Genomic DNA, 12,172 nt, shown 5'->3' on the forward strand with positions numbered 1-12,172 from the left:
GCTGAACTCCCTAGATGGCGCTCTTGGTGTAATGAAAAAGGCTCAAGGGATGGCAATGCAGTTTGGTTTCAACCCTTTGTTGAACAAAGAGTGCCAGAGTGGACCCAAAAACTAAAGAAAATGGTTCATGAAGCTTCATTTGGCCGTTGCTAGTTGAACCCAAACTGCATTGCCATCCCTTGAGCCTTTTATTACACCAAGAGCACAATCTAGTGGGTTCAGCAAATACAACTGGTGCTTCATGAAGCTTCATTTGGACATCACTAATTTTAGCAATCTCATAAACATCAAGTTTGATGTATGCAGACTGTACGATGACAGCGTCTACTAAATCGCAGGCTACAACATACATCCATCGACTTCAATACGCAAGAACAAAACATCATCGGTATGCGTCATACATCTACCCCGCTGAAGCAGTACTAAGAGAAAAATGAAAACAAACATGAATCGAGCCCTCGCTACAGTGGAATTCATGTGTCGAAAAAGTCTTTAAGAAGAGGAGGAGGAGGAGGAGAATGTGGATGCGGTCGTAGCTGGGGCAAAGAGGCCAACTTGGCATTTCAATTTTGCAATGAGAGCTTGAAGTGTATTAATTAGCATCTACTAGCATTTAGCATTGTCACGCTAATCAGTGCATCATTTCATGCTGTATTTCTATTCGTTGGTTAGTAGACGTAGGTCATAACTGTCAGAATTGTGTCAGAATTTTATCTCAGGTTGTCTTTGATTGCAAGATCGGGGCATTGGCCATCCTTGAACCTCTCTCACTGTGTGACATAGGACCACTGTTTAAGAGCCATAACCAAAGCTATCGCAACGTTTCTGTCACGTTGGTCATCTTTCATCTGGGACAACGCAAAAAACACACAGTGTATATTGGCCCTTAGATTTGGGCGCCTTGACCTGGGTTCCATTTTGGATCAAACCTGCTCAGACAAAGAAAAGATAATATCCAGTAACTAACAGGTCTAGAATAGTTTAAAAGTCTGAAATAACACAAAAAGACACATTGTCAGAGTATGTTTGGAAATTTTAATAGACAAAAGAAAAATGGAAAAGAAGAACTACAGAAGAAGAAATGGTCATTCTAAAGTGGGAGTGAAAAGGTCAGTGAGAAAAAGCCTTACAGCAAGTGCCTTTGTTTTTCTTTTGACAATATTCAAAATGAAAGAAATGTATAACACAGGGCTTGTGTGGTCCCTTAAGAAATTTATAATGCAGATATTCCAAATGCACGTTCATCTACAAGGAGCTATGGTAGGTAGACTGATTGAATGGTATAGATTCCTGGCTCTGGGCTGTGTTTATTGCCACAGAAGTAGCTGAAACAAAAAGACACAGAGATGCATGTAATCTACAACAGGTGTGGTAGTGATGGGTTAAGGAACACAGTGGTCTAGAAATGTATTAATATTCCAAATGCAGTTTGATTTCAAACACCTGTGTTGGCTGGTTTTAATGCAACAAGTCATGCTCACATCATTAGTCCTAGAGATTTACTGCATATTTACATAATTAATTTAAGTCCAGATGTATATGTCTCTTTTCTTTTTATAAAATAATTTTCTTTCCACATCATAGTGTCCACCTATGCTACCTGTTGGTGATACATACAGTAACAATATGCTACACACGGTTGAGGAAGCTCAGATTCAAAATTGCGTGTATGGAAATTAGGCTATAAATCTACAAGTGCTGGGGCCTCTGTGCATATGTCGGAGGAAAGCTGGTTCAGACAATTATTGTTCTGTTTCTATTTGCTCTTCAGCTCTGAAGACTCTTGTCTGTCCCTGGAGACTCTTCACCACAGCCTGTTTCTAGTTGCCCTTGCCTTTTTTCTTCTTCCCTGGAAAAAAGACACAGACATTGGCACTAATGTTACTTCACAAGATGCTGGTCTGTAACTGAACACGAATATGGCATTCAAATGAGTAAGTGGGTTGACATATTTCTCGTGTACAACTGGAATTTTTGGCCTAATAGCAGCGCCATGTCAAGGTTTCACAGCCCCTTCATATCCCCAATCGTCAAATACCACGTCTTGATTAGTGAGTTCGGCGTCAGACACCGGTATGATACGCCGCCAGTAACAATGTAATATAAGGACTTGGATAGTCCCTATAGGGTGGGCAGGAGGGGAGGTGGATGGGTCCAACAAACCCAAGACTTTCATCCAGGAGCCCGCTGTTAGTTGATGGCTTGACTACGATGTTTTATTTTTCAAAACCTAACACATGCTTTTGTTGGACAAGGAAATAAACTTAAGTATGAGTTGTTTTACCAACACTGTAAGTTTGTTTTGAAAAAGACTGTGTGCATCTAAAGCCCTATTCGGACGGGATTAGTTTTAAGTGGAGACGTGGGGTAAAGTAATTATTACCAGGGATTTTAGTCCCGTCCGAAAGCGCCATGTCTGTAATCATTACGGAGAACGTCAGTTAAAATTACGGCGACTTTTACCTTCTGTAAAACGGTCCAGAGAAAATACCTCGGGTAATATTAACCCGTGCGAACTTGATCCTCAGTAAAAATATATGTAAATATTTCATCACGTCATGTTAACAACCATTTTTCCGCGCTTAAAACTAGTTTTCCGCGTGTTTTCGATGATGGAGGCGCTTGAAGAAGCATTCAGTCATGATAGTGTACATTCTTCTAATGATCGCATTGCCCCACGTGGGAGACCAATCAAAAAGGTCCAGAAGAAAGCACTTTTCAGAGCCACAAGACTTCTGGTTGTGTTAGGTAGGCCTAATATAAATCCATTAATTATTATTATCCTTTAGCTGATGCTTACAGAAAGCAACATAGCACGCACATGCCAACAGGGAGGTGACGCCAGGGCGCAAACCGAGTTACCACTCCCATCTGTGGTAGAATTACAGAGATTTCTTGTCCCGTGTGAATTGGACATTTATATTAGATATCCTGCGGTAAACTGACATTAGTCCACCTCCCTTTGTAAAACTAATCCCGTCCGAATAGTACTTAACAAGCAGAAACTGCATCGGGCAGACATAAATTCACACAGCGTCCCGGAACATTAGCAACAGACGCTTCATACCTAGTGCTTCATAGGCAGACGTCAAAGTCCACTGACCAAACAGCGATATTTGACGAGATGGGATGAGAACATGTTGGGTTTCACAGTTGTCAGAAAACATCTTCTGAGGACAGTGAACATCCAGCAAATTCAGAAATACCTCAGCAACCGTTGAATGAAGTGTCATGAAATTTTGTGCAGACATTCATTGTCCCCAGAGGATGAGTTCTAATCGCTTTGGTGATCCACTGACTTTTCATCTAGTGCAACCATTAGGTCCATATGTACAGTTTTTGGTTGAATATATTGACAGCTGTTTGATGGATTAACATGACTTGTGGTGACTCCTTGAGTTTTAGCAACAGGTTTTCCGAGAGTGGGTCATTATTGCAAAATAAAGTCCTTCAGGGTGATTCAAAATCTGCATTCTGCATCATCCTGTCTGGGTTTATTTTGCAGCAACAAACTGCTCTCTGCGTATTATCACGTATTACATCATGTTACTGTTGTGAACATGCTGATATTAGCATTTAGCCCAAAGCACTACTGTGCCTCAGTACAGCCTCACAGAGCTTCCAGCATGGCATCGCTGTAGAATTTATTCATTGATGCAAAAATCTGTAATGGTGGAGATGGCTAAAATCAGCAGTCGGTGCATTCAAGTGCAAACTCCTTCAGTGTGTTGTCTAGACATGAAAAAAATACATGATACATCACAGTTTATTGTTCTTCATTGAGATGGAGAGACATCAGACAATGAACTTGTGAGTCTCACCTTTGGGTTTTGTCTTGGTTTTCCCGGTGCAAGGTTTGGAGACGGAAATAGTCTGTTGACACTCTGCATTGTACAGAGCCTTCTTCAATGTCCCTGTTCTGGTCTTTGAGCCAGAGCTTGGATCACATTCTCCCCAGTTACCAAAGCGATACTTACAGTCAGCTAGAGGAGAGAGGAAAAGAGACAGACGGGAGATACCTGAACACAGGGAACGCAGCTGTCATACATACATACGTACATGGTCCAGTGGGAATAGTTAACTGTAATGGGTGCCTTAAGGGCACTTGAGGCAGTGAAAGAAGACACATTTAGAACATGCATTCAATGCTGCACTTCATTCTTATTTGTCAAACAGAACTCACCTTGTACCAAAAATAACTTGCTTCGCCTTTACAAAGTTGGTACAGTGCACTTACTGTGACGTACTTGTGCTATTACTATTATCTCCAACAATGGGATTTATTTGAATTATCATGCCAATGAAATGCAGATATACCTGCCAATCCTTCTCAATGAATCTGAGTCTTTCAAATCTTTATGCTAAATTTTGGGTATTTGACCCAATACTGCCATTTAAACCTCATATTAAGGGTTAGCTGAGCTTTTCAGCACCTCCAAAGCATAGACAGAATCCACCAATTTCTCTCTGAAGATACTGAAATTTTGATCCATGCATGTGAATCTTGTGGACTTGACTATTGAAATTTTCGTCTGTAACTTCTCCAGAACACTACTGCTATAACCATAACCATAAACACTAAATTTCTACATTCAGTACTGACTTACTGACTCCTGACGTCATTTAGTACGAGTCAGTCGATACTTGTACATGAAAAGCCAAAATTTTAAATGTTAATAGAATCATAGCTATGGATACACCATCTTGTCCAGTCACATTGGTGTCAGAACGTTGGTACTAGTTTGTCGTCTTCTTCTTCTTCTTCTTCTTCTTCTTCTTCTTCTTCTTCGTCGTCGTCGTCGTCGTCGTCGTCGTCTTCTTCTTCTTCTTCGTCTTCGTCTTCGTCTTCGTCTTCGTCTTCTTCTTCTTCTTCTACCAGTACTAGTTCTTCCTCTACTCGTATTAGTTCCTATAGAACTAGATCTTTTCCTTCTTCATGTTCTTCTTCTTCTACTAGAAATAGTCCTTTCTTCTTCTTCTTCTACCAGTACTAGTCCTTTATCTTCGAGCACTAGTTTTCTTCTACTAGAACTAGATCTTCCTTTTCTTCCCCTTCTTCCCTAGTACTAGTTCATCTTTGTCTAGTACTAGATCTTATTTTTCTTCTTTCCTCTTCTTCCTCTTCTAGTACTAGTTCTTGTTATTCTACTCATGGTAGTTCTTGTTCTTCTTGTTCTTCTTCTTCTTGTTCTTCTTCTTCTACTCGTACCACTTCTTCTAGCACTAGATCTTTTCCTTCTTCTTCTACTAGAAATAATTCTTCTTCTAATACTAGTTCTTCTACTCATACTAGTTCTTCTAGTACTAGATTTTTTCCGTCAAATTCTTCTACTAGAAATAGTTCTTTTTTCTTCTTCTCTAGTACTAGTTCCCCATCCTCTACTAGTACTAGTTCTTCTTCTACTCGTACTAGTTCTTCTAGTACTAGATCTTTTCCTTCTTCTTCTACTAAAAATAGTTCTGTCTTTTTCTTCTTCTAATACTAGTTCTTCTTCAAGTAATAGTTCTTCTTCGACTACACTAGTTCTTCTACGAGTGATAGTTCTTCTACTCGTACTAGTTCTTCTAGTACTATATTTTTTCCGTCTTCTTCTTCTTCTACTAGAAATAGTTATTTCTTCTTCTTCTCTAGTACTAGTTCCCCATCCTCTACTAGTACCAGTTTTTTTCTTCTAGTACTAGATCTTCTTTATCTTCTCCTTCTTCCCTCGTACTAGTTCTTCAACCTCTACTAGTACTAGTTCTTCTTTGTCTTCTTCTTTTTCTTCTTGTTCTTCCTCTTCTTCTTTTTGTTCTTATTCTTCTTCTTCTCCTAGTATGTGTTCTTCTTTTTCTTCTTCTAGTGGTACTTCTTCTTGTACTAGTACTGGTTCTTCTTCTACTCGTACTAGTTCTTCTAGTACTAGATCTTTTCCTTCTTCTTCTTCTACTAAAAATGGTTCTTCTTTCTTCTTCTCCTTCTTCTTCTTCTTCTTCTTCTTCTTCTTCTTCTATTGCTAGTTCTTCTAGTACTAGATTTTTTTCTGTCTTCTTCTTCTTCTTCTTCTTCTCTAGTACTAGTTCCCCATCCTCTACTAGTACTAGTTTTTCTTCTACTAGGACTAGATCTTCTTTTTCTTCCCCCTCTTCCCTAGTACTAATTCTTCATCCTCTACTAGTACTAGTTCTTCTTTGTCTTCTTCCTCTTCTAGTGCTAGTTCTTGTTATTCTACTAGTGGTCGTTCTTCTTCTTCTTCTACTACTACTTCTTCTTCTCTCTTTCATTCACGCAGCAGCATATTCCAAAGTACACACCCTGACCTAAAAAGCACTACATGGGTTAGCACTTGGTTACAATGCAGATCTAATTAAAACATATACGCCTGCATGCTTTCTGCATTCTGTTGATAACTTATTCATCCCCCAGAATTCACACGACATCGCACCTTTTCCAGGTCACTTTCATAATGTGGTCCCTCTCTTTGTTTTTCTCTCATGAAAGAAAAACATAAAGCCTCTGGCCACAACTGTTGCTGCCAGAATTTAGATAGAAGTAGAGTCATTGCTTTGAAGGTGATGCACCATCTCGTCCAGTCACATTGGTGTCAGGATGTTGTAGGATGCCTTGACAAGTAGTTGCAAGTTGCAATTTTGTTGTTGCAAATCTGTTGTCTGAACCGGGCTTAAAGGAGAATGCCAACCTGCAGAGTTATGCAACACCCGTCGTAAACCTCCAAGCATGATGGTTAAAAAACACTTATTATCTTCAGAGTACAAGCTTCAGGCATCTTGCCGCAAAATGTGTCATAATCATCAGTTGTTGAACCAATTAGAGATGAATCTTTACTGCCAAAGTGTGACACAAATTATCATTATAGCTACACAGATGTATTTATACTGGATTGCATCATATGTTACAGGTGCCTGTGATGTTTTTTGTATTGAGATAGGGTGGAATTACTCTGTCAGTGTCAGCCGTTTGTCTGATGCTTTAGAGAGCAAAGCAAAGGTCCACAGATAGTATATTAATTCTAGCTGCAGACTTCACTCTGGGATATGCAGTTTACCTCCACTAATTTCACCTGCTCTGAATCCATCCATCAAATCCCTAACTTTATAGGCCAATGGAGCACAACCATTCTGTGTGTGTGTGTGTGTGTGTGTGTGTGTGTGTGTGTGTGTGTGTGTGTGTGTGTGTTACCTCCAAAGTCCTTTTTCCAGTTGCAAGGTACTCTACATTTCATCTTCTTGTTCTGCTGGTCACATGACCCCTCTCTAAACCCTGATCCGCAGTCCCCGTTGCTAGGGACACAGTTGCCATAGCGCCAGTCAGTGCATTCTGACCCGGGCTGGGAGGGTTTGTTTTTCTCTGTGGACAAAATAAGGATTCATTAAGTGTTTCAGACACGCATAGTTTCAATATTATCTCAACACGCAATCCATAAATTCAGGGACAGTGCTGCTGGTGGCGAGCACAAGCTGCTGAGTTCAACCAGTCTGCTGGGGAGGGCTGCTCACTGGGAACTGCCTGTATGAGGAAAGCAGATTAAGCAATTAGGTGTTCAGGGCCCTTCCTTGATGTCTACAGGTAGTGTGTTCCATAGCTTTGGGGTGTAACTGACAAAGGCTGCGTCTCTGATCTTCTTCCTGTTGTTGCCGGGAACCTCCAATAACCTCCAAGCAATGTAGCTCAGTACGAGTTCATGTAGGGCTTTGTATACAAGAAGGAGGACCTTAAAAGCAATTCTAAATGTAACAGGAAGTCAGTGCAGAGCAGCTCAGACTGACCTGACGTGCTCTCTCCTCTTGGTTCTGCTTAATAGCTGAGCTGCAGAGCTTTGAATGAGCTGAACTCTCTCAATGGTGTTTTTTGGGAGGCCAGTAAAAAGTGTGTTACAGTAGTCGAGGCGGCTTGAAATAAAGGCATGAATCAATTTCTCAGCATGTGTTTCATTTAGAAATGGTCATAACTTAGCGATGTTTCTGAGGTTGAAAAATTATGTTTTCGTCACCTTGTTAATGTGGGACTTGAAGCTCAGATCTGAATCTAGGATCACACCAAGACTTGTAACCTCAGATAAAGGGCCAGTCCCAATACCCCCCTCTTGGCCCTACCCCTACATTTGCGCATTCCGCGGTAGTGGTGTCCCAATCCCTTTTTGCGTGTAGGGGTATTGGGCATAACAAGGGATAGTGGGCCTTAATCCAGGGAGTTAAATTCTCCAGATTATTAAACAGCATTTCTCTTCTTGTTTCAGGGCCAAGAAGCAAGATTTCAGTTTTGTAATGTAGATATAAATGAGTCATTCTAAGTTAACTCAGTTATAAGGATTCTTATTTTCAGGTGATTTTTCACCAAAGAAAACACACTTATTATATTGTATTCCATTTCTGCTCATATATCCCCCTAAATCCTACACACTGGAGCTTTAAGGCCAGGCTGTCCTCAGGCTCTCAATCAGATCCAATCCTCCACCCTCTAAATACAGTCACTTCTGGCTCCAAAAATCCAAGATGGCAAAAACAAAACACACAAAATGGGTGTGTGGCAGGTATCAACTGCAACGGCTGAAGCCTTGAATCTGGTGGCCCTAACTAACCACTTTGTGACTACAACTTTGCACATGAAGCACAGACATTGGTATTCATCTTCTTATCTACACCCCAAAAAGAAAGAAAGCATATTTTCCAAAATCTAAAAAGCTCAGTGTCTAAATTTGGTTCTGACTTAATGATCACAAAGTGAAGTACAAGTCCAACCTCTCCTTTGGTCTCTCATTTTCCAAAGTGTGTTGCTCAGACTTTTGTAATCAGGGCAGAATTGGACCAATTTTAATACGCCACTTCCCACACAGAAGTTGTCATCTAAAAAAAACTTTTTGTGAATGATGGGATGTTTTAACAATGGACTTACTAGCAGGAGCATATATTTTATTGATAAATCGATGCCCTCTGCTCCACTGTGCATAGCTCTAAATGCCAAACAGTGCTCGACTTCGATTAAATGGATTATTAAAGATCCAGTGAGTTGGATTTGCAGAGATGGGATATAATAAGTCTGTTTTCTTCAGTGTAGAATCAGCTGAATGTAAGAAACTTTTTTTATTTATTCATTTATTCTTGTTATAAAGAAAGGGCCTTTGGGTTCATCTCAATACCCAATCTTGCATTCATGTTTCCCTCATTTGAGTCTCTATCTCATGTCTATTTATAGATGTATATCCAGTCAGGGGAGTGTGTCAGTCAGTAAAGACTTCATGTATCCTCACTTCCCTCCCCTCTGAATGTCTCCTCGACTCCTCTGAGCCAATCTAACAAATTGAGACGTCCTACAAGATGGCGAGTCTTGATCGATTTCAGGGTCAAGTGATCAAGGATAGAGGATAGAGGAGTCCAGGAGGGTTGTTGGGATGAACCCCGCGTCTCCAGAGATCGACATGTTGCATGGAACACACTGCTCCTTTAATGCACATACAGTGTGTCATATCCCCAGAATGCTATACATACACTATATTTCAGTTTCAACAGTCAAGATTTGCATTACATTTGTATTGCAGGTTCATATGTGACAAGAAAAATAAAGAACGAGTGCAGGCATGACAGAGAGAGAAAGCGTGGATCTTACCTTTTTTGTTTTTCCCTCCAGCCACAGTTTGGACGGTGATGAGCGTGACTAACAGCAGCAGCAGCAGCGGCGCAGCCCTCATCCTGTACAAACACACAGCAGTGGGACAAATCAACATTACAAAGGTTCACATTCATCACGACTGGTAAACCATTAAGTGTTGACCCTCAACCCAGGGTTATTTCATGTGAAATCATTATCAGCTCCTCTCACCACACCGCAACAGCTCATAACAACCCGACAAGGGACTTCCTAACACTGTCAACAAGAAAGCAGGCACATACGTTGTTTTATAAATCCAACTTTTGTAAATCCTAAATGGGACGTAGAATGTCAGGTTTGCAGGACACGGCACAAATCAACAGCTGGTTATTTTCATATATTGCAGGCTTAAATTGCCCATGTGGTGCGTAGCCTGAGAGCCATGTGATGGTGATGACATTTGTCTAGGTTTCTGTGTTGTCTAAACAGCTGGTGGACAAACACTGTCTCTCTGTAGTCCTTTTGCATCTCTTTGCAGCTATTTTGTGTCTCCATGTAGTCATTTTGTGTCTCTTTGCAGTTATTTTGTGTCTCTTTGTAGTCCTTTTGCATCTCTTTGCAGTCATCTTGTGTCTCAATGTAGTCATTTTGTGTCTCTTTGCAGTTATTTTGTGTCTCTCTGTAGTCCTTTTGTGTCTCTTTGTAGTCCTTTTGCATCTCTTTGCAGTCATCTTGTGTCTCTTTGTAGTCCTTTTGCATCTCTTTGCAGTCATCTTGTGTCTCCATGTAGTCCTTTTGCATCTCTTTGCAGTTATTTTTTGTCTCTGTGTAGTTATTTTGTGTCTTTTTGCAGTTATTTTGTGCCTCCCTGCAGTCATTCTGTGTCTCTCTGTAGTCCTTTTGTGTCTCTTTGTAGTCATTTTGTGTTACTTTGCAGTCCTTTTGTGTCTCTTTGTAGTCCTTGTGTCTCTTTGTAGTCCTTTTGCGTCTCTCTGTAGTCCTTTTGCATCTCTTTACAGTCATTTTGCGTCTCTCTGTAGTCGTTTGTGTCTCTTTGTAGTCATTTTGTGTTTCTTTATAGTCCTTTTGTGTCTCTCTGTAGTCCCTTTGTCTCTTTGCAGTCATTTTGTGTGTCTTTGTAGTCATGTTGTGTCTCTTTATAGTCCTTTTGTGTCTCTTTGCAGTCATTTTGTGTCTCTTTGCAGTCCTTTTGCGTCTCTTTATAGTCCTTTTCTGTCTCTCTGTAGTCCTTTTGTGTCTCTTTGTAGTCCTTTTGTCTCTTTGCAGTCATTTTGTGTGTCTTTGTAGTCATGTTGTGTCTCTTTGTAGTCCTTTTGTGTGCCTTTGTAGTCCTTTTGTGTCTCTTTGCAGTACTTTTGTGTCTTTTTGCAGTCATTTTGTGTCTCTTTGCGGTCCTTTTGTGTCTCTCTGTAGTCCCTTTGTCTCTTTGTAGTCCTTTTGTGTCAGTCTGTAGTCCCTTTGTCTCTTTGCAGTCATTTTGTGTGTCTTTGTAGTCATGTTGTGTCTCTTTGTAGTCCTTTTGTGTGCCTTTGTAGTCCTTTTGTGTCTCTTTGCAGTCATTTTGTGTCTCTTTGCAGTCCTTTTGTGTCTCTCTGTAGTCCCTTTGTCTCTTTGTAGTCCTTTTGTGTCAGTCTGTAGTCCCTTTTGTCTCTTTGTAGTCCTTTTGTGTCAGTCTGTAGTCCCTTTTGTCTCTTTGTAGTCCTTTTGTGTCTCTTTGTAGTCATGTTGTCTCTTTGTAGTCATTTTGTGTCTCTTTGCAGTCCTTTTTTTGTCTCTCTGTAAAGTTCTTTGACTAAAGTGGTCCTGATTGAGGTGTTTTTCATCTATATAACTCAAAGGCTAAAACAACAGGGGTCTTCCTCCTGTTTCACCCTGCTTTTTAAAATTTGCAGTGGACAGTTACAGTTCCTGTCTAATATAACTCCCTTTGTTAGCCCTAGAATGCTGCAATATGTCTCCTCTGACAAACATACAGAGCTTTACTGGGAAAGATGAGACATTTAGCTCTCTCCACCACCTGCATCCCACCCCACTCTGCTAGGTGCTCATTTATGCCCTGCATACAATACAGAACAGCACATCAGCCACAAACACAGCATGACAAAGTGATCAAGAAAGCACATCAAAGATAACATCCACCAGCAGTGAGCAACCAACAAACGGACATACTCCTGTAAAATGTAGTTCGCTCCTGTCGGGCTCCGGGTTCAGCTTTTAGTCCTGCTGCATTCATCATTTAGACACGAGATAAAAAGACAGGCAAAAGATGGATGCTATTCATGTTTTTCAATTCACAAAACTCTTTTATCTTCATGTAAAGACATCAAGCTTGCCAACTGACATCATTAACTATTACTAGCTTTGCCTCACTAGCCAGCAGGATCTGATATCAGCTGATACACCCCAGGGCATAAGTGCTAAGCTGATGTGATCAACATCTACATACTGACAGAGCAGAAAGAACAACTCAACTAATCAACCTATTTGAAACTATTAACATAGAGGAGTAAAAACGTTATTTCTTGAAATATTTTAACAAACAATGATGTTCGTTATTGAAATTAC

The 12,172-nt window shown here is 40.4% G+C and overlaps 1 protein-coding gene across 1 annotated transcript in view; it reads right to left on the minus strand.

Annotated features, from left to right (window-relative positions):
* Nucleotides 1–1,015: 1,015 nt before the first annotated feature.
* The window catches only part of mdka (midkine a), a 40,925-nt gene continuing 29,768 nt past the window's right edge, over nucleotides 1,016–12,172 (minus strand). Inside the window, exons 2-5 of the mRNA XM_049570519.1 lie at nucleotides 9,605–9,687; nucleotides 7,181–7,348; nucleotides 3,822–3,983; nucleotides 1,016–1,849 (exon numbers count right to left, since the gene is read on the minus strand). Of these exons, the coding sequence (XP_049426476.1) occupies nucleotides 1,821–1,849; nucleotides 3,822–3,983; nucleotides 7,181–7,348; nucleotides 9,605–9,686 (441 nt within the window). The 5' untranslated portion in view covers nucleotide 9,687 and the 3' untranslated portion in view covers nucleotides 1,016–1,820. The remainder of the gene's footprint in view (nucleotides 1,850–3,821; nucleotides 3,984–7,180; nucleotides 7,349–9,604; nucleotides 9,688–12,172) is intronic.

The sequence above is a fragment of the Epinephelus fuscoguttatus genome, linkage group LG24 (genome assembly GCF_011397635.1).
Source record: "Epinephelus fuscoguttatus linkage group LG24, E.fuscoguttatus.final_Chr_v1".
Classification (NCBI taxonomy): Eukaryota; Metazoa; Chordata; class Actinopteri; order Perciformes; family Serranidae; genus Epinephelus; species Epinephelus fuscoguttatus.